Source organism: Pseudochaenichthys georgianus, chromosome 17 (assembly GCF_902827115.2).
Source record: "Pseudochaenichthys georgianus chromosome 17, fPseGeo1.2, whole genome shotgun sequence".
In the NCBI taxonomy this organism is placed as follows: Eukaryota; Metazoa; Chordata; class Actinopteri; order Perciformes; family Channichthyidae; genus Pseudochaenichthys; species Pseudochaenichthys georgianus.
The window spans coordinates 7,997,177-8,020,150 of record NC_047519.1 but is presented as its reverse complement, the minus strand read 5'-3'; the positions used below and the strand labels follow the sequence as shown (position 1 = coordinate 8,020,150).

Here is a 22,974-nt window from a genome sequence, read left to right as displayed (position 1 = left end):
CATTTAATAGGTTTACACCTTCTGTCCATATGTGCTTTTTATTTAAAACATGTTTGATTAGCTTTTGGTTCACATTTCAATAAATTGTATTTGTATTCCTTTCGTCCATTATTCTTACTGAAAATGTTAGATTCCACATTCACATCTGACTGAAGATTGGCCCCATTTATTTGTGACGTTGCAAACTCTGCGGTACAAGGCACAAGTGATGTGAAGCTCATAAAGTCAATCAGCTGATGGAGTGTAGATGTGGAAATAGGTGCATTCGATCAGCTGACTATGTTTTTCGCCACACTTTATAAGCCTGACAATAACCACCCCTTCTCTGAGGTGCAGGCAGCGTCACAAACAAATGATGGTCCTGGTGGACTACAAAAATGTTCGGTGTGCAGATCTTTGTTTTCACAATAAAAGTAGTTTCTTAGTGAATGTCCTGTACTGGTCTTAAAATCTCATAACATCAGCTTTTAATGTTCCTCTTGGATGTTCTTCTTGACCCTCAGAGAAGGAGAAGATATCGTGTCTTTCAGGCATGTCCTATCCTAACAAATATTACAGGAAACATAAAACATTATTGCAGAACAAGTGTGTTATTTATGAAAGAGTTGTGTTTGTGTGTTATGGGGCTGTTGATATAATTATTTTTTAATTGTAATCAGATTATGAATGAACAGCATCATCAACATTGATAATATGTTATTATCAAAATAATATTTAACTGTTATCAAAACGTAGTGCAACTGTAGAAGGGGATAAATGAAAAAAAAAAAAAAATTGCTTTGGACAATAAGAAATATAAAGTTGACTGTTGAGTTGCTCAGTTTTTTTAGATTGTCAATACTATTACTGTATAACTAATATCTCAGGTTAAGAGGCACCTTCAAATAAAGATTGTTCTTTATATACATGTTGTCTTTTGAATTGTTTGTCTAAAGTCAAGGATCTAGAACTGGTACTTAGTTTTAATGATAGTCTGGTTATCATGCTGTTTGGAGGAGGCCTCACAGGTAAGCGTACTAACTAGCTACCATCACATGTACCTTAGCTTGACTTAAATGTATTAAACGTATAGTTCAGTGATGGTAAAATATAAATAACTAATGCCATGCAAACATATTAATATTTGCTTGATTCCAGAGTTGAATTTAGCACAATTGCATACAAACGTTAAGGGATTTTAAGATTCTGAAGTCTTCGTTCTAAATAGAAAATAGCATGGATAATTTCCAAAGGCTTTAAAAACACAGCAGGAGCCCAAGACAATTATAAAGCTTGTCATTATTTTAGTACAGTTCAATTGGTTTTATTTTCATGAACGGTTATCAACCATTAGTGCCAAAGCAGTAGGCAATATATGAATTACTGCTGTAGACTACAACCACTAGCCTACTTGTTTAGCTAGCATAAACTCAACAAAGCTAGCGTTAGCTGGCTGACTGACGTTATTTTGCTGCTAAACTGCACGATATAAAATGGTGGTCTTCAAAGCGGATTTAATCCTCAATCACAATAATAATATTCAAAGTAATACTGGGCAAGTAATGGGCAAAACTTACCGTTGATTGATGCGCCATGTCAGCAGACTGGTAGTGACACGAACCGCAGTCATCCGGTTCGACCTGACTGTGGCTGTGACTGTGTGACTGACCCGAGCCTCGTCGTTCTGATAGCTCCGCCCCTTCGCTCCAATCCCCCCACATATACAGGTGAAAATTACTTTTGCGACACATTTATCGCAAGAAGTGTAGCAAAAGTCAAGACCGCAGATTCGTCGATTTATACTGCCACAAGCAGATTCGTCAAGTTGTAATGACTGATTTGAGAGGTTGTAATAACCAAGTTGCAGTTGTAATGGAAAATATATTTCAAAAATATGTATTTTTCTGCAAGTGAACATTTCATCACTAAGTTCATTTTTTTTCTACAAGCTACAAAACTTTTTTTTTTCTTCTTTGACTTCAAATTTGGTTCACAGTTACGTGGATATTTTTTACAAGTGTAAATTTGGTTCACATTTACGTGGATATTTTATACAAGTGTACATTTGGTTCACAGTTACTTGGATATTTTATACAAGTGTAAATGTATGCACACAAGCTCAGATTTTTTTTCTGCAAGTGCTCACATCAGGTTTTACACGCTCTCGCATTTTGCACCATATCTACCTTCATACCATCTAAATAAAGTTAACATTCACCATGTTATACAGAAAACAAGGTTAATATACAAACCAATAATAAGAATTCACAGTGACGGCATCACTACCTTTTTAGGTATCATTTAAATTATAGTAATATTAATAAAGTGATTTCTGTGTCGCTGATTCAGTTAATCAAGAATATTTGTATGTTTTCCATTGACAGAACAAATTGCCAAATTGGTGATTAATAATTAAATAATACAACATTTAATTACTTATGTATTTGTGCTGTGGTTTGAACGGGCTGTTTGAAGTGCCAGATATGTAAACCATTATGAGTAAAGCACATTCTGGAATCATGATAATGGTTTATTTTCCACAAAGTAAAAGAAAATGTTATTTAAAATAATGAATAACGTTCAATGGGTTGCAGAGTTTCTTAGATATTGTTGAAATTATAATTATACTAATAACGTTTGTAAAGCGGGGAACGAAACTTTCGAAAAAAATGTTATGCCCAGCCTCAAATATTTTTTTCTGTTAAATAATAAAAATGTGATATAATACAAGATAAATGACAACCAGACTTTTCACCAATAACTTCAAATATTTGTATTGACTTTTTAAAAATATCTCTATTTCTGACATGGTTAATTTGATAATTACTTTTTTTACAATTACATATCTACTGTCAACCCAGTCTCACGGCATTTTGTGTTATAGTCACCAAATTAATCTATTGATTCGTGTCACACAGAACGATTTTAAAAGCAATGTAAATAATAACAAATTAGAAGGAAAAACAGATAAAAAAAATACAGATTTCAGTATTCTGACACAGAACGATTTTAAAAGCAAGTATTTCTATTGGTAGTATGTTTCGTGCCTGCACCAAATAATAACAAATTAGAAGGAAAAAAAGATTTTTTAAAAATACAGATTTCAGTATTCTGAGGCTCTGAGCCCCATTTATTTTCCTCGCGGACGACAAAAAAAGTCCGACATTATACAATTTAAAATAAAAACAATAATGGTGGCTTGATATTGAGTAAGAAAATGTTTTTATGAACCACACAGCTTCCGGTCTTCCAAGACCCGACCGGACAAAAACACGTGGTGCAGGCACGAAACACACTACCAATAGAAATACATTGCTTTTAAAATCGTGTATGACACGAAAAAAATTGGAAAATCGTGTTGGTGAACACGAATCAATAGATTAAATTAATTTTGTGACTATTACACGAAATGCCGTGAGACTGGATTGCAACTGTACTTCTTTTTCCTTTTCTTTTATACAAAGTAATTAGAAAATACTGCTTATTTTTATTTGAATATAAAATCCCCCACACTTAAGTGTTCTATGTTTCTTCTATCATTAATTGGTTTATACAGCATGTCTGTATTCTCTATGAGTGTTTGTAGGCTTGTTAATGAGTATTAGTATTTTAAAAAGTGCCATGCTTTATGGTAATATTAATGTATCTGCTGTTGTTGTCTTGGTGATACCTCCACTGCTGTCAGACTTTCCAAACAGCCTCCTGCTCTCAGCCTCAGCCTCTGATTGGCTGCTCCCAAACACACACTGCCCAAAGTCTCAGGGTCTGTGCTGCTGCTGTCTCGTTTCTGCACATCCAGCGTCACACTGCCATTTGTTCCCACACATGCCACAACTGTGATGTCCTCGCTCACACCTGGACATAAATTCAAATTCAAATATAAATAATCCTAGATTCAACTTCTTTTTTCTTAAGAAATTCATTTTTTACAGAGCAAACGCAATACAAATGAAATACAGTTAAAACGATGATACCTAAACAAATCTGTAAGAAGAACTCAAAAATGATGATGGGATATATTTAGCAGGAAACGGATATATAGTCAACATCTAACCAAAGGTAATTTCTAATATTTTGTGTTTACCCATTGTCCCCAACACAAAAATAGGAATTATCATGGTTATTTTTTCCATTCCATATATTTCATGTATAAGTTCTTTCCATTTAATGTTTTTAAGGTAATCATCTTTTGATTATTTCCTTAGAATGTGTTTAGTGGCTACTCTGACTAGGCTGAAGTAAATATTCTTCTTGATTTCTTCTGTTTTTTTTTGCAGAAGTTGTGGGTTTTTAGAGCAATATCAAAATCCATATTTATTTTTCAGATGTATTCACCGTTCATATAACCCGCTGTGCTCTGCAGACATGGTCCCTCTGCCGTCCCGTTAAGCCAGATCTTCTCTCTGTCGTCCAGTCTGGCCTGCACCTGGAGACCGGACCCCCGGGGCCCAGACAGGACACTGCCCCCCACCTCCACACTCCAGTTGCCAATCCTAGACTGTGAAGTGTACAACACACACATTGTTGTACTTGTGTATTCATAAGAACCCACAAAGATATACACAAATCTAAAATACAGCATGCATGTGTTTTAGACTTACTGTAACTTCCTTGAGTATTGCATGGCAATTAGGGAAGACTCACAAAAGTTTGACAAACAACCTCCGATAATGCCACAAATGGTAATCTTCACACACATTTTATTTTTTTAAACAAACTAAATAATTTGTAATTTTGAGCTTAAAGTGCACCTATCATGCTATTTTAAAAAAGGCATATATTATGGGTCTCAGATATATAAAAAATATATAAAAACATGTCTATGATGTGTTTTACTAAATACAAACAGATCATGCATTTTAGACATCCCTCATATCCCTCTATTCCAGTCCTGTTAGAGAAACGCGGATGGTGGGTCCTTAGGTTAAAAAAAAAAAAAAAAGAGGCGGAGCTAATGCCTGATCAGAATTCTACCGGAGATAAAGTTAAATTCTGCCGTGATTAAACGCCATCCTGTTCTAAACCACATCAAGGATTATTTCTGAAACAATATGGATCTCAAATGCTTTTTCTCTTGTGGGTGTATCACAAGGTGAGTTCCTTTTTTTATTTCCTGCTTTTAAAACACATGTGCTCTCCAGTACAGGTTAGCTCTGAGTGTTAGCGAGGCTTGCTAATGTAAACAAAGACGAGATTACGTCCAAAACACGTCAGGCATTGTTTCTGATAGCAACTTTCTGTTGAGTTCACCATCCGAAATTACGTCATATAGGCAGCAAATCTGTATCCGCTCGTTGTAAACCCGTTTTTTAAAGATTTGGGTACGGAGGAAAAGAGAAAGGGTTTTATTTTCTGACGCTGCGTGAGTTCCCCGACACACTGGGGACACATATTTATGTAGAAAAGACATCAAAAAGTGCATTTTGCATGATAGGTCCGCTTTAAGAGGTGCTTCAGTTGGGTTTTAGCATAGTCTAAGCCAGGGGTGGCCAACCAGTCAGAGGTTTAGAGCCACATGTTTTCTCTGTTACTGCAAAGAGCCACATCAAACAAACAGTCACTGATACCGGTTGTTTCAGTTTTTTGTTTTCTGGAGACAAGATTTCAACCACGTCACTGATGCATTTTTGTGGCATTGGGAAATATATTTTTTAAATCCTCTGGAGCAGAGAGAGGAGCTGTGGATTATTGTTATTGATTAATGCATCAGTGTTTCTTAGGGTCAAACACACTAAACTCACAACTTAAAATGAAAGCGTTTAGTTTATTTAATAAAAGAGCAAATGTTCAATGTGAAAAGTGATAGTAGTTATAGATTATTTGCAATTTGGTGCTATATATTTATTTAAAAAAAAATGATATATAGTATCAACACCTTGGCGCGGGGCTTTGTTGGCGGGGCGCAGCGCCCCTCCAAGTCAATGGTAGGGGAAACACTGGATGTTTAATCAACGATTCCCCACCCCCCCAACTCAAATTGGTTCACTGCATCGCAGGTATTATTGTGATTGGCTCTTGGGCCACATCAAAATTAGACGCGCTGTCATTCTCTCATACTGTCACCTGACACCACACATACACACCGGGAGCCAGGACGAAAGTAACACGGGACGAAAGTAACACGGGACGAAAGTAACGGAGCGATTTGATCCGAGCCCAAACAACTTTGACCGGCCAAATTACGTCAGAATGATCAGCATTCAGTACTTAACAGACCTACTAAATATCAGGGTTAACTGTCAGGAGTAGTGTTGTCACGATACCAACATTTTGGTTTAGATACCGATACCAAGTCAAGAATTGCGATTCCGATTCTTTTTCGATACTTTTCTTAAAAAAAAAAGGGAAACAGTCTTAAATGTAATTATTGTGCTTTATTTCACACCCGAACACAAACTTTTAAAAATGAGAACAATAAATAAAATAAATGACAAGAATTCGTGTTAAATAAAATTAATCCATTTCTCACAGACAGGCCTCGTGGTGTCCGTGGGCTTGCCCTCACTGTCAGAGATATAGTTAAAATACTTTTCGCTTCTGGCGTCTTTTTTGTCAACAAGCCGAGGCGCAGCGGCAGTTGCACTCCCACTTGCAGCCATTCTTCTCGTTTTCTCACATGCTCTGGCAGCTCGCGCGTGCACGAGAGAGGGGAGGCACTTGAGCGTGCTTGAGAGGGGAGGGACTGCAGGCACGCTGCAGTGCAGGGAGTGGAAGCAGAGCGCTGAACACACACGGCTCTTATTAAAACGACGCTTTCTCACCGGAGTACTTTCCTCCATCATTCCTAAAGTACCGATACTAATGAAACGGAGGAATCGTAACGTTTTTAACGGCAGGGTATCGCGATACCTTTCAAGTATCGGTACACCGTGCAACACTAGTCAGGAGTCAGTGTCTCTCCCCCAAACTCACACATATACAATTCGATATGAACTGAAGAGCCGCATGAAACTAGGCAAAGAGCCGCATGCGGCTCGAGAGCCGCGGGTTGGCCACCCCTGGTCTAAGCTAATCAACCGTAGCATAAATGGAAATTTTGACTTTTACGAGCAACTTATCCACAATTAGCTACATTTGATGACGGTCAAATTATTTTATGAACGCTTTATTCAATGTCACCAGACTTAATTTTACTCCAAAGTAATTTTACCTTGCAAAATACAGGTTAGCTAGTCTACCATTGACACAATTGATTGTTTAGCTTGTGTTAATGGGTGACTTTAGGGTTTAAAAGGGTTAGTTCAGTTTCATCATAGTCATACAATAATACAATAGATCAAGGCAGCAATAAACCGGCAACCCAAGTTCTGCTAGGTAAAATACTGCTTTTTAATGGAGCAAAAAAGGTTTAGCATAGCTAACAGCTTCAGTTCTTTGTTGGAAAAGGATATCTCACTTCAGGTTAAAGCTTGGGAAAATATTATTTTAATACTCTTGATGGTGAGTGGTATCAACCATCTGGTCAATTATGTAAATGTCAATAATAGAGGTTTAAAAGAGAAAGTTGTACTGTTATGTACTATCACAAATAAATGCTAAAGCCTTGGCCTAATCCAGATCATGTTATTATGAACCTTTTAAGAAGTGAGATTCAACTCTTTACTTTCCACATGTCCTTACGCTGTATACTGTAAACTTGGTCCTCACTAAGACACCAAAACAAATGTACAGATGTACTGCTTTTCTGTTTTATATGTATATAATATAAGACGTTGGGAGTTTTACAAAAAAAGACAATAACAAGATATCACCATGGTATTTTAGAAACTGGGATGGACATTTCTGACTATATTCTGACATTTTATCAAAATCTATGTACTCAAATTAGGTACTTAGGTAAACATTTGAGGTATTTTACTTGAGTGTTTTCTCTTGGTGCCACTCTATACTTCTACTCCGATTGATTTAAAAGGTTAATATTGTACTTGTTACTATGCTATAAATATTTGACACCTAAAACAACCTTTTCAGGACATTTTCCTGATCATACTTAAATAAACTAATATACTAGTACTTTTACTTCCGTGAAGGACCTGAATACTTCTCCCACCACTGCATTTTGTAGATCTAAAGATTAATCAATCAACCGAAATATATTTGGTAGCTTCTAAAATTGAAAGTAATGTTTACAAATGTGAATGAAACCAAGGAAAACTAAGATTTGATCCGGGGGATGTTCACCTTGGAGAACAGAGACATGTTGGAGCCCTGGGCTGTGGAGGAGTTGGTCAGAGCGACGGTGAGGCTGCACTGGTGGGGCCGTCCTGTCACCGAGAGGCGAGACTGAGAGTAAAACAGCTCCTCTCCCGAGTTCACTCTGTGGGATCCTGACCAAGATACAGTCTGAGACACACACAGAGAAAATAAACAACAGCTGGAGAAAGGAACCAAGCACAGCGGCATCCTGGGAGTCTGACATCGTACAAGAAATTACGGGGAAAAAAGATTCCTCTAGGGTTCAGAGTCTATGCAAGTTGAACCACACACATTACCAAAAGAGCAGCTACAATCTGCACATGTATTCAGATGTGGGAGTAAAACACCAAACTGTAAATCATCGTGAAGGAAAGCAGTGAGAAGAATATGATGCAGATGTGTTGACTCACAGGCTGGGGGGGGCAGAGGCCCAGCAGCACTGTGTGCTCCAGACGGTTCCTCAGGTTGGTCTGAATCTTCGTCAGGAGTGTGTGTGAATGACAGGGCACAGGGGACACTTTATCGAGGCCCACATTCACCTGAAGGCTGTGCATTCCCCGTGGACCCCTCTAGAATTACAAAAACAGAAACATGAGTCAAACATGAGGGAATAAGTCAGGGGGATTTAAAGCTTACATCGGGTTGCAGGGGGAAAGCTCTCTGAGGCCCCACCGCTGAGAGGGGGGGATAGATAACAGCAATCATAATGTTTATCCTGGTAGAGTGTTGCAGGAAAGAGTCCTAACACCTGGAAATGAGTTAGCATTTGACAAAATTCCAGTCTCAAAGTAAATTTGAACGTGTTTCTAGATGCCTGAAACAAAATCTGATGTTAGAACAAGCTGATTTTCGAGATGAGACTTTCAAATGTTGTTCTAAGACATAAAATACTTAAGTAATTACCTCACTCGTGATTGTCCCAAGCCTTTAGGCGTCTTAAATACGGCGGTTGCTAACAAGTGAAATGAGACTACTGAACTTTGCTACATCCAACATTAGCGCCTTTAGCTTAGCAGAGGTAACGAGCAGCCATGCGACCGTGTTATACTTCTGGGGATTGCCTTTACGCTTTAAAAATGATAAAAGTGGTGTTAATATGAAGGTTATATTTATTCGAGGGAGCCCTTGCAATGCTATCTTACGAGTTGGCCTGTATAAATACTTCACTGCACCACTATATTTTTAGGCATAGGTAACATTGTATTTATTGCTACTTTAGTAAATGTTGCCTGTTTCTTAAAGAGGACATACTATACTCTATGAGGGGCCGTACAGGCCGTAATTAGTGTGAATGCTGTTTACAGGGCAAAACAGGGCTACATTTTGATTTAATTAAAAGGTATAATATGTGGTAAACTGAAGAGCCCTTTGGGAGCCGAAAGAGCCGGCTCTTCTTGGTGAGCCAAATGATCCGGCTCACCAAGAAGAGCCGGAATTCACATCACTAGAACAATGACTTCTTCTGCGAGGATTTATAAAAGCAGCTGGAATCCCTTAAGTTGCTATTGGATAAAAAAAGTTAGGAAACGCCCCTATACGATACGCCCCTATACGATACTCCCCTATACGATACGCCCCTATACGATCCGCCTCCTTGCTGCGGTCTGCAGCCAGACCCATCTAATTTGTTTTGCTAAAAGCAGCTACCATTCAGCTAATAACACATTCAGCTTTTTCTGCATTTTCAGCTAAATTCAGCCATAGATGTTCACAGTTTACAGCATTCACACGCATTTTCTGCAGGAAATGCATTTTCTAGTTCATACTGGTCCTCTCACGCACATAAATTCTCCTTTTACATACAGTGGGGCAAAAAAGTATTTAGTCAGCCACCAATTGTGCAAGTTCTCCCACTTAAAAAGATGAGAGGACTGTAATTTTCATCCTTGGTACACTTCAGCTATGAGAGACAGAATGGGGGGAAAGAATCCAGGAAATCACATTGTAGGATCTTTAATGAATTAATTGGTAAATTCCTCGATAAAATAAGTATTTGGTCACCTACAAACAAACAAGATTTCTGGCTCTCACAGACCTGTAACTTCTTCTTTAAGAGCCTCCTCTGTCCTCCACTTGTTAACTGTATTAATGGCACCTGTTTGAACTCGTTATCAGTATAAAAGACATCTGTCCACAACCTCAAACAGTCACACTCCACTATGGCCAAGACCAAAGAGCTGTCAAAGGACACCAGAAACAAAATTGTAGACCTGCACCAGGCTGGGAAGACTGAATCTGCAATAGGTAAGCAGCTTGGTGTGAAGAAATCAACTGTGGGAGCAATTATTAGAAAATGGAAGACATACAAGACCACTGATAATCTCCCTCGATCTGGGGCTCCACGCAAGATCTCACCCCGTGGGGTCAAAAGGATCACAAGAACGGTGAGCAAAGATCCCAGAACCACACGGGGGGACCTAGTCAATGACCTGCAGAGAGCTGGGACCAAAGTAACAAAGGCTACCATCAGTAACACACTACGCCGCCAGGGACTCAAATCCCGCAGTGCCAGACGTGTTTTGAGGAGAAAGAATGCTGAGTTGCATCCAAAGAACACCATACCTACTGTGAAACATGGGCGTGGAAACATCATGCTTTGGGGCTGTTCGTCTGCAAAGGGACCAGGACGACTGATCCGTGTAAAGGAAAGAATGAATGGGGCCATGTATCGTGAGATTTTGAGTGACAACCTCCTTCCATCAGCAAGGGCATTGAAGATGAAACGTGGCTGGGTCTTTCAGCATGACAATGATCCCAAACACACCGCCCGGGCAACGAAGGAGTGGCTTCGTAAGAAGCATTTCAAGGTCCTGGAGTGGCCTAGCCAGTCTCCAGATCTCAACCCCATAGAAAATCTTTGGAGGGAGTTGAAAGTCCGTGTTGCCCAGCGACAGCCCCAAAACATCACTGCTCTAGAGGAGATCTGCATGGAGGAATGGGCCAAAATACCAGCAACAGTGTGTGAAAACCTTGTGAAGACTTACAGAAAATGTTTGACCTCTGTCATTGCCAACAAAGGGTATATAACAAAGTATTGAGATTAACTTTTGTTATTGACCAAATACTTATTTTCCACCATAATGTGCAAATAAATTCTTTAAAAATCAGACAATGTGATTTTCTGGATTTTCTTTTCTCATTTTGTCGGCTTGCACGGCCCCTCATAATCCTCAGGACAGGTTCATATCTGTATGTTCTGCCTCTACTGTAACATGTTTCCATGCTTTATGTTCAAAAACCTAGGGGATTCGGCCTCATGAGTCATGACCTAAGAAATGTACTGATCTGAACCATTACGGAGTGAATTTCCTTTGCTATGTCTGCCCATAAATCAGGATGTCTGAAAAGAAAAAGAGGGAGCTGGGAGCTGGGAAGGATATTCGACAAATTTTAGGAGAAAGACAGTCTACTGTATTAGTAAAGCAAATCTAGATTAGGGGCCCAATTACTTGAATTTCAGAGGGGCCCATGTTCCTGTGTGGTCCGAGCTTGCAGAGTTTACCTGGTACTTCAAGCCTTGTTTGACGCTCCTGTTGTCCCATCTGAGCTCTGCATTCTGGGAATACGAGTTTCCCTCCTGACCCACTGACACACAACCTTTGACAGACGACACTGCCATCTAGACCACACACACACACACACACACACACACACACACACACACACACACACACACACACACACACACACACACACACACACACACACACACAGATCAAGTAACACAATAAAGAAAGACTTCTCCTACACATGTGTACCATCCTATGAGGAGGGTCTTCCAACCTGTTGTGTGGAGAACAGAGCGCAGGCCTGCCCCCTGCTGGAGTTGTTCTGCCACTGCTTGTTCAGGCTGATTGAGATGTTGACGGGCACCGTGTTGTTCCATGACAGATGGGTCTGCAAGCAGAATAAGATGAATGAATAATCATTATTATTATTATTATATAATAATAATTATAATTATAATAATAGGAAAGTTAAAAAATGGACTTGCATATTTAAAAAAAGATGCAAACACATTATTGTTATTGCAAAACATAGGTGTTACAGCCTGTTTTGTGAGTCCATGATAGTAGATATACAGTATGTTTTAATTAATTTAATTACAGTACATTTACTCAAGTACTGTACTTAAGTACAATTTTGAGGTACTTGTACTTTACCTGAGTATTTCCATTGTATGCTACTTAGTACTTCTATTCCACTATTGTTCAGAGGTAAAAGGTGTACTTTTACTCCCATACATGTATTTAATATCTTTAGTTACTTTACAGATGTGGATGAATGATGTGAAATATAATCAAGTGTTAAATCAGACTTTAGTTCCACCTGGAGTAAATCCACCAGCTACCCTGCAGTGTTACATGTAACATTGAGGCCACTAATAAAGGATTGAACTTGGTATAGAGTAGACAATGCCTTTGCATTAAGTAGGTAATACATGCGTATAGTGCTGCGTACCGGTACGCCGAACCGGTACTGGACTTGTAAAAAGTTTCGGTACAAGTCCGGTTAAAACCGGAACGTCGGGAACCGGTACTTGGACTCGCAAAAAAACTAGCACTTACGTATATTCTGGTGTCTGTGGTTATTTAAACATTCCCTGATGAACGTTATTCAGTGTGAATAAATGAGTGCTAATCCCAGTGTGCTCAGTGTACAACATCACATGTCATTTCACCTTCGATTCACGGTTTGAAGATGTAGAATTTCGCCACATGCTAATGCTAACCGGAAATGAAGAATTTTCAGAATAAAAGTATTAAGTTAATAGTGTGAACTTCCGGTTTTTTCAGAATAAAAATGATTTAAATTAGTGTATTTAATTCAAAATTACGCCATATCAACATTGATTTTAATTTCTAACAGTATGTATGTACATCACTATGTATGTAGTATGTACTGTATAATGTACACATGTAGATTGTAGAAAATACATGGTGCACAGACAGTACAGTACACTCTGACTGTACAGTCACTACAGTGTATACTGTATAGTAGGTGTGTAACAGTGTAATGCGTATAGTCTACTCTACACTCTACCTTTCAGCAACGTTTTAGGGATTTAGGCTCAGTCAGCTCAGGGACTGTTTGGTTACTTTAGTTTGGTAAATGAAATACATGTTTGAACTTTGTAGTAGTTCACTGTAGTTGCTGGCATAAGTCATTTGTAGACTAAGTGGCACATTTGTACTTTGTAGAGAAATGTAGACACAAGTTGGAAGGGAGCACAATAAACCTGATGAGTTTGAATTTGAGTTGATTATGAGTTAATTTTCAATTGATAATTAGCTCACAATAAGTTCACTTTAGTTACTCACACAACTTGACACAAGCCATGGGTTCAGGTCCGGACTTATAAGTCCGGACCTGAACCTGAACCTCTGGACTTGAGTCCGGACCTGAACCTGAATGTGAGTCCAGGTACGCAGCACTACATGCGTACAACTTTACTATACCAGTGGTTTCAATACATTGACCTATAATCAGTAACCTTGTCCATTTGATTTAAAATGTTTTTATGAGAACCTGAGCTTTGTCAAATGTTTCAATTCAAATGACAGATGCGTGGGGACGTGAGAAAATATGTGAGTAGTGTAGTATAAGATGAAAGGTGTCCGTGTACCTGGTGGCTGGTGCGCTGCTCCGTCAGTGCGCTGTGTGTCAGGCTGTGCAGGGACAGGCTGCTGAGGGTGGAGGAGAAGGGCTGCTGCAGCTCCACCCTGCTCTCACTGCTCTCCTCCGAGCGCCTCCACCAGCTCTCGGCCCGGACCTGCAGCGGAGCCAAGACGTTAGTGAGGAGAGTTGGAAATAGAGACAGAGTGAACCCAGAGAGCAGGATGCAGTATGACGTGCTATTATCTGCTTATAGCTATACACTTTTATCTATCATAACATGTCATTGTGAATGATTATGAAGTATTATTATACTTGACCTTTATTCATTATAAAAATGTGTTATGATTATTATTATTGAAGTAACATCAATATATGATTGCTTTTAAATGTAACATACAATGCTATAAGCAGTCTAAGTATTTATATGATGCCTTATAGTCATAGAAAGTGTTACCAAATGAAAACCTCATACATTATCAAATAAATGCCTGATTTATTTTTCAATCAAATGGAGAAAATGACTCCAGCTCCAAAAGGATAAGCCGATTGATATTAAAAATATGATTGTTATAAATCTCTTAGATCTTAACAATGTCTTATTTTCGTCTAACCTCTTTTAGATGCATTGTGACCTGTACCTTTTATCCATGTACTTTTTCTTGTAATGTTTAATTGAACTATTCATATTTTAGACTGCACTGTAACTGTTCCATGTATTTTTCCTTAATGTTTATTTTATTAGCTTTTCTTTTTTAATGCTTAATGTCTTTCATTTTTTTGTAAAGCACTTTGAATTGCCTTGCGTTGAAAAGTGCTATATAAATAAACTTGCCTTGCCTTACCTATGCTTTCATTTTTATTTTATTTAAATGTTCTGATGTGTGCTGTATTGTCACAGTCCTGACGTGTTCTATGTTTAAAAAAGAAAGAAAGAAAAGTCTAAACAAACATAAATAAAATCACTTTAGAATATGACCATTTGTGACTTCATAAAGGGAGGAAGAAAACGATACAATGAATTCTTCACATTGTCACAGTCACAGTCTGACCTGCTCCAGGAGGCCGTGCCTGACCCAGCCCACCCCCACACTGTCCTGCCCGCCCTGGGGGGAGCGCTCCAGGATCACCTCCACATGGGACCCCCGGGGAACACAGCTGACCTGAACTGAAGTAGAGAACAAGAGAGAGAGGGGAGCATAATGAAAGACCAACAGCTGCTACATGTATCACATGTTGGCTAGGATTCAGCCCTCTTGTTAGATTTGATTGAAATGGAAAAACATTTGGCCTCTTTCCCCAATATAATAATAACAGCACGTGTTCTATAAGCACACAGTTATTGGTACCTTGGGCTCATAATGATGAATCCCATTGTTCTCTAAAATGTGAAGGTCAAGAAGGCCCATATCAACTTCAAAAGTTCTGAAGTACCTTTGAAGTTCATGCCTTCATATTTGGCAGCGGCAGCAGTGGATATAAAATAATAGAACAAATATTGTTCCGTTTATTTATTTAAAAAAGTCCATAATGCTTTACAGTATTTCATTTGACATTCTGTTTTGTCTCATTCCATCTTATTTGTATTTGTATGTATTTGTGTATTTCCTACTCACTTGCACCTTTTTCCATTGCACTATTTTATCGTACTATTTTAATGTTGTTTTCCTTTTTGTTAGTAACAAAACAAGTATGTTGCATTGTTGCAAAGTCTTTAAATCTTCAAATTAAAAAGAAGATAATCATTTAAAAGAATGAAGGTCATAATCAAAAAGACATTATAAATAATGATAGTATTGTTAATAAAATCCTGTTTTATACAACTGTAGAATTCATGTTTTTGAACAAACCTGCCAGCACTCAAAGGTGTGCAAGTGTGCTCATGAGTATATGTTGAAATGGTTTTTACTTTGAACTAATCCTTAAATAGAAAACATTGGTGAGAGTCAGAATGTTCATGATAACGTGTGGATTAGAGCTGGTGTAAGAAGGCTTGGTGAGTGATGGGGTCTGTGCAGGTGGAAGCGCTCTGCAGCAGTTACCCTTCAGGGTGTGGTTCCCCTGCTGCAGTGCTGGGGGGGCAGAGTAGAGCCCAGACAGGACTACCTCCTGGCTGCCCCACACCGCTCCATGCTGGACCTGGTGGCTCCAGCTGCTCGCCTCGTACACCGTCCTCACCGCCACCGTCCTGGGGAGGGGCCTCAGCTGCAGAGCAGAGGACAGCACTGAAACACTGGGTGTAATTGTGTTGGTCAAATGTAAGACTTTTTAAGATCTGACCATTGTGTGTGCTCATGCCTGGATTACAGTGCAATACTAAGTCACGTCTGGGGAACTCCCCTCCCTATGTTGTTATGGAAACGAGCTATACCTTCTAAAGTCAGAAACCAGAGAAGAACATCTCAATCTTGTGATGTCATCCATCCAAGTTAGTCTTTTTATACCAAAACTTTCTCCAGAGGTTTTTCCTTGTATGTGAGGGTCTGAGGACAGAGGGTCTGAGGACAGAGGCTCTGAGGACAGAGGCTCTGAGGACAGAGGGTCTGAGGACAGAGGGTCTGAGGACAGAGGCTCTGAGGACAGAGGGTCTGAGGACAGAGGGTCTGAGGACAGAGGCTCTGAGGATAGAGGCTCTGAGGACAGAGGCTCTGAGGACAGAGGGTGTCGTTGTATTTGCTGTAAAGTGTCTCTACTGTAGGGTATCTTTATTATATGTGCAGCACTTTGGCTCGACCAAAAATCGTTTTAAAATGTGCTCTATAAATAAAACTTGATTTTTTTAATTGTTTACCTTTTTTACACTTCGATGTCAGTGGAGCAGTTTCACATTGTATTCTTGATGACATCACACATTTGTTTTCAAGCTGCTGTTTAGACCGAGAAGAGCCTTGTTAATGATGTTTTTAGACCATAGGAATATATACATTGCAAGGTTGCCCCTTAAATGTGAATACAACAACAAAAAAGTGTGGTAATTAAGTATGTATCATATATTTGACTATTTGTGATCATGTCATCATCTAAATCAGTGGTTCCCAACCTTTTGTGTCTGGTGTCCCCCTTGAGCTGGTCTCCCTTCTCTAAGAACCCCCTCCCTCATCTGTGTGCTAAACCCTTCGTCATCAAATTGAACCCAGCTGTTCCTTACATTCAATCACTTGTATAACTCACCCTAATACAAATGCATTAAACCTGACGTCTACACTTCTTGTGAGTGAAATAACAAAATCATATTAAGACTTCGAGCAGTCGCAACATCTTTTGTGAAGACTAGAGCTTTATGAGACACTTGAGCGTGCTAGTCTTTAATAAGCTGTGATAGTTCTGGGGCAGAACACCAGACGTATGAGAACTGATTTTAAAATGTTTTATTTTAGTTGAAATATATTGCAATCTCTATTCTCTCTACGTACCTCCTGCAATCCCCTCAAGTACCCCTAGGGCAGTGCTTCTCAAAGTGGTGGTCCGTGAGCGCCCCCTAGTGGTCCGTGAGTATATTGGTAAAATTTCACATTTGAAATAAATTAATTTATTTAAGTTTTCCGCACTCTCGCGGGAATATCTCCGCAATGGAGTGAGCTTAAGTTTCACTTTCGATTGCATGATATAGCCCAGATAACACCTTCCTCACACATGTTGCCACTTGTTTGTACCATTTTCAGGCGATTTGTAAAAAAACGATGTGTTTTTGGATATTTGTGGAGTTAGGTCGTACGCGAGTGTTTTTTTATTGGTTAAGTGGTCCTTGGTATGAAAAAGTTTGAGAAACACTGCCCTAGGGTAAGGCAACCACTGATTTCAATCATGTCCCACACCATTGGAATGCCTGTTCATTTCTCTTTACTACTGATGATGTAATTGAGTGTAGGGTCCCATATCATATCTAGCATCCTGCTCAGCCGTACCTGAGGGTACGAGTGTTTGAGCTCCACAGCCTGTCTGTATCCATTCTCTATGGCTGTCAGCTCCCCCACGGCCCACAGCCTCCTCCGGCCTGACGACACCTCCACCAGCGCTGCTACACCCGACTGGGACTGGTTCAGCTGCAGGGAGGAGAGAGGGCAATACAGTCTAATTACTACAACAAGTGCATGGACACAAGTGACACAGCAACAGCATACCAGGGGATATTCAGTACACATGTTGCATTGCTTCATTCTCCTTTGAATAGAATGTAATAAGCCCCCACCTGAGAGCGGATGTTGAGCTGAGGAGGCAGGTACACCAACATCCTGGGAATATTCTGCACCACCTTCACCATCAGGTCCTTGCTGGACAAAATAACGGCTGTCATGTACATGTTCAATCCAACAGTTCATGGATAGCTTCAGAACTGGGTCCCAGGGAAGTCAAAGCTTCAAACACGTTATTTCCTGCATGGTTGCATCGATGTATGTTGGAAGAAGTCTTGGTCAAAGTTTTAGTGTAAGAAAACACAGGTGACAATTCAAAATAAAAAGAGTCGTCAGATAAAACCTTTTTTCTTGATGATTCTTTTATATATGGAAGAGTGGTACATCGTTAAATACGGGTACAGATAGGTACAGATCATTAAAGTGATGCATTGTGTTGTGTATCTGTGCTGAGATACTACAAATAGTTTAAAACATGTCTAATATCGTTTTATTACATTACCCTTACATCAGCGAAAAGATATAGAATATGCCAGATTGTTACGTTGTAGCGGGTTTATAACCAATATATATGTATCATAGATAGTGTGACTGTTTCCCATTCTGTTTCTGAGTCTGATTATTGTGTTATTCTTTCACACAATTAAAACTACTGTCTATAAGGGTAAAAGATGAAGCTGAGTCGAATGATTCCCAGGGATAGGAGGGGTCCCGGGATATTCTCTACAAGGGGTCTTTTGCTGAAGAAACCATTGATACCCTTGAGTATGAGAGGGTGTGAGATAAGCCTACGTATGAGTGTGTGCATGTATTCCATGTGAGTGTTTCCAGTACCTGTGGGGCCGGTGGTGTCCCTGCACGATGAGGGCCAGAGAGGAGCTGAGTTCTGGGTTCAGGGCGACGGAGCACCTCAGCTGGGACTCAGTGAGCCTCCCCCAGGCCTCCACCTGTCAGAGAGAGGGGGTCAGCACCAGTGAAGAGCAGCGGGGGGGTGTAGAGTGTGTGTGCGACCCTCACCTGTAAGGTGGGGCTAGCGAGTCCCTGGACTGTGTGCCTCAGAGTGACCCGGGCCTCCTTGGAGCCCCCGTGGGCCCCCCAGCCCCCTACGTCCCCCACAGCTCTCACTCTCCAGTGGGGACAGTGAATGTCTGCGGAGGCGCTGCGCAGAGGACCTGAGGGGAGGATCAGGAAGAGCGTGATCAGGGTTCTTATCTTCTACATCAAATTCAAGGGCTTTTCAAATCAATCCATCAAATGAGGAACGCACAACCGTATTGTGTGAGATACAGTTCGTGGTCATGATGTTAATGTTGGCCAGCCCCTCCCCCCAAGAACAATAGACTGGAACTGATCAAAAAGCACAATATCACTTTTTCTCTCCACTTTGATCTCCTTTGTATTTCTTGTGTTATGATCCGAGTTTGTTTTCCCGTTTTCCCGTATTTTGAAAAGTGGTGTTGGATGTTGCTTGTTCTGAGAGAGTTTATGGTGTTGCCCGTTCTGCCAATAAAGAATTTAGATTTTAAGAAACGGCCTTTTGCATTTGGGTCCCATGTACTCTGCTCTCAAGCCGTGACATTATGTTCAACATTTGGTTTGAAATGTTTTGTAAATACTTTGTATTTATTCAAGGAGGGACAAGAGCCGCTTTCACACCAAGTACTTTGCCGTACTTGGTGCCAGCACTTGGTTCCCAGCACTTAGTACCCTCATGGAACTAAGTACAGATCGCGTTCACACCGGAATAACTTTGTTCTCCTCAGGAGAGTACCTCCTCCGTAGCAGGCACTAAAAATGGCGGTAAAAGTTCTCGGAACTAAGTTCTCTTTTTGGTGTGAACGCAAAATTCCAGGCACATTATTTAACATGAGCACTGGAGTCCATCGTGTACATGTGCCAGATTTAGCCATAGATGCTAATTTCCATCTGGCGGGTTGATGGCATGAAATGAAAACATAGAAGAACACATGAGCACAAAGAAAACCCATGAGCATAATCACAGCACATAAGCATAGTCCATTTGCAATCCACTATTATAAATGATAATAAAAAAAGTCTCCAACTTTTTACATTAGGCAGCTGGTTCGTCACCCTGCCATGTGAATGTCTGGCGGATCTTCAATAAGCCTGAAATAAATGTCTTAAGTCAGGGGTGTCAAACTCAATTTCATCACGGGCCACATCAGTATTATGGTTGCACTCAAAGGGCCGGTTGTAACTTTAAGACCAAAAATACATAAATAAATATTGAATATATATAAAATAATGTATTATATTACATTATTGCCTCTGCATTGGATTATTATAATAACTTCATAATTAACTACGTCTGAAAGCAAGTCTAGGGCAAATAATTGCAAGTCTCTTCAGTAAGAATGTCACAATATGATTTGAAAAGAAAAGCCACATTCTGGAAAAACAACAAAAAAGAAGTCACATTTTGAAAAAGTAATTTTTGAGAAAAATGCTAATTTTAAGAAAAAAGGCATATTTTGACAAAAAAAGTCAAATTCTGAGAAAAAAAATCTAATTTGAGATGCATTGTGGGACATGTCGTTTATGGGCAACGTGCTTCTGTAAACCGGCATGTAACCGTATAATAAACATATTAAATTCTTTGCAAGCTCTCGTGGGGCCACAGAAAATGAAGTTGCGGGCCGGATTTGGCCCCCGGGCCTTGAGTTTGACACCCCTGTCTTAAGTGAACCACCAGATATGGAATTGACATCTTTCAGGCATAACTGAAGGTTGCTTCACATATCAGTGGGAGCGAAAACTCTGAGTTGAGTTAGATTTGAGTATAAATCTAACTCAATTTAGAGATTTTTTACTCAGGACTTAACCCTAACCATCCAAGGTCAAATGAGCTAGCAAATTGAAGGACACACTCTCACTTTGCTTTAATCAGACTTCACTCCACAGAAAGAACAGAAAGAGCCACACAAACGTACGCTATTTACTAACCTCAAGTTAAAAAAAACATTAAAATATTCAACTATCATAGCCTATGTATTTTTAAAGTCTTGATTTTTGCCCTCAAAAGGACATAGAGGTCAGTCTTTGACACTGCAGCTGAATGAAAGGCCTGAATGTAAACCCAGATAAAGCCCTGCAATGCAATAACTATTAAGGTGCTGGTTATTTGAAGGTCTTCCATAGAAAGGAGAATAATCGCATCACCTCAAAAAGTACCGATAAACAACTGCAGTGTCCCAAACGTAGGGAATAGTATTAAAACACAAACATGGAATCCAGAGCTGACCTTTGAACTGTGCAGTGATCGTGGTGTTCAGACTGTGCTGGGTTCCTGTCAGATTTGCAGCGGGGGGGGCGAATGAGAGAAGCAGAGCCAGGCGTCCGTCAGAAACACTGACGTTCAGCCCGGAAGAGAGCAGCTGCTGCCCGTCCACAGAGAGCCGGACCCCCGCCTGGAGCTGAGAGAAGACCCCCTGGACGGAGCACAGGCCCTGAAGAAGACAATAAGAAGAGAGGAGGTTTTCTTTTTTTAAAACACTCTTTGAATACCAGTTTGATGAACCTATATCATGTAAATAACCACGATATGATACCTCTATGTTGCGGGGCAGCCCCCTCCCCTGCAGCCAGGACCAGCCGTGCCACAAGCTTCCTCTCATCTCTTTGCTCGTTGGGAGAGATGTCATCCTGAGTCTCACCCCAGCCTGCTGACCTCCAAACTGGGACTGTAAGGTGAAGGCCTTCCCTCCTGCTGAGCCCAGCTCCACCTGCACACACACACACACACACACACACACACACACACACACACACACACACACACACACACACACACACACACACACACACACACACACACATATACATCACTTCATGGGACATTACATTGACTTACATGCATTTCCTGGAGACTTATCCTAACCTTAACCATAACCAACACATGCCTAACCCTAACCCTAACCCTAATCCTAAATCTAACCAAGTCTTCACCCTAAAATTAATTATTCCCCTCATGGGGACCTCCAATTTGTCCCCATAAGGGAGGCGAGTCCCCACACGTGATTGTGTAAACAGATGTAGGTCCCCACAAGTATAGTAATACAAGGCCACACACACACACACACAGGTTATGTCTTGAAAATAACCCATAAAAGATAGAATTAAGGAGATTTAAACTGAACAAAAAAAATAAACAGGAACATTAGAGAATAAAATAATAAAGACTGAAAATGTTTATCAACTACCTTTTTATAATTAATTTTTCCCGCAGAAATAAAGAAAGCCCCCACCTTGGACTTTCTAAAACCTGGGCTGGACTTTCGCCCCAATTTTCTTGACAATTTTAAGCAAAACCCTTAATCCATTATTCCAGAAAATATCTGCTTATGAGTCCATCAAGAAAATAAATGTTTGTTGAAGACAAAAACGCACTTCTAAGATTGAAAGCACTATTTTTTCACATTTAAATTCTTAGATTAAAAGTCAGACAGAAAATGTTCATGTCCACCTACTCCTCAGCACTTTGTATTTTTCGAATTTGGCCCTTCTAAAAAAGAATTGGACAGGCACACCTTTATCCATTGAACTGTTTAAAGTCAATTCACTGTCTAACCTGCATGCTGCTGTCTGCAGGGACTCCCGCTCTCCGCAGGACGCTCACTGTGTGTCTGAAGAGACTCTTCACTCGGACTGACTCAGACATCTGGGAGACGCTCATCTCCTGAGTTAGCTGTAAAACATGGAGAGGAGCAGCCGTTACACACAGTGGCAACTCACTATCATTATAAATATATATATCTTTTTATTATTGAACAATTATATAAAATACAGAATCAAAAGGGACATAAACATCAATGTTCATCACATCAATTCACAAAACTGAGGGCATTTTGAACAGAAAGAAAGTGGGAAAAAAAAGAGATTCTTGGGCTTTTCTTACTTTGGCATAATTTAATAAATGTTTTGTATCATCGTGCCTTTCATTTAGAACGGCAATAGAAACTGGGGACATATTGAAAAACGACATTTGTGAATCTAATATTTTGCTAAAATAATCAATTGATGAATTCCAAAT

The 22,974-nt window shown here is 39.8% G+C and overlaps 1 protein-coding gene across 1 annotated transcript in view; it reads right to left on the bottom strand.

Annotated features, from left to right (window-relative positions):
- Positions 1–22,974, bottom strand: part of LOC117462159 (uncharacterized) — an 81,196-nt gene that overhangs the window by 15,123 nt on the left and 43,099 nt on the right. Inside the window, exons 48-63 of the mRNA XM_034104246.2 lie at positions 22,513–22,629; positions 21,494–21,667; positions 21,187–21,391; positions 18,942–19,096; positions 18,759–18,871; positions 17,981–18,062; positions 17,697–17,834; positions 15,834–15,996; positions 14,844–14,959; positions 13,802–13,948; positions 11,959–12,072; positions 11,678–11,794; positions 8,586–8,744; positions 8,161–8,322; positions 4,315–4,477; positions 3,650–3,834 (exon numbers count right to left, since the gene is read on the bottom strand). Coding sequence (XP_033960137.1) covers positions 3,650–3,834; positions 4,315–4,477; positions 8,161–8,322; positions 8,586–8,744; positions 11,678–11,794; positions 11,959–12,072; positions 13,802–13,948; positions 14,844–14,959; positions 15,834–15,996; positions 17,697–17,834; positions 17,981–18,062; positions 18,759–18,871; positions 18,942–19,096; positions 21,187–21,391; positions 21,494–21,667; positions 22,513–22,629 — 2,310 coding nt within the window. The remainder of the gene's footprint in view (positions 1–3,649; positions 3,835–4,314; positions 4,478–8,160; positions 8,323–8,585; positions 8,745–11,677; positions 11,795–11,958; positions 12,073–13,801; positions 13,949–14,843; positions 14,960–15,833; positions 15,997–17,696; positions 17,835–17,980; positions 18,063–18,758; positions 18,872–18,941; positions 19,097–21,186; positions 21,392–21,493; positions 21,668–22,512; positions 22,630–22,974) is intronic.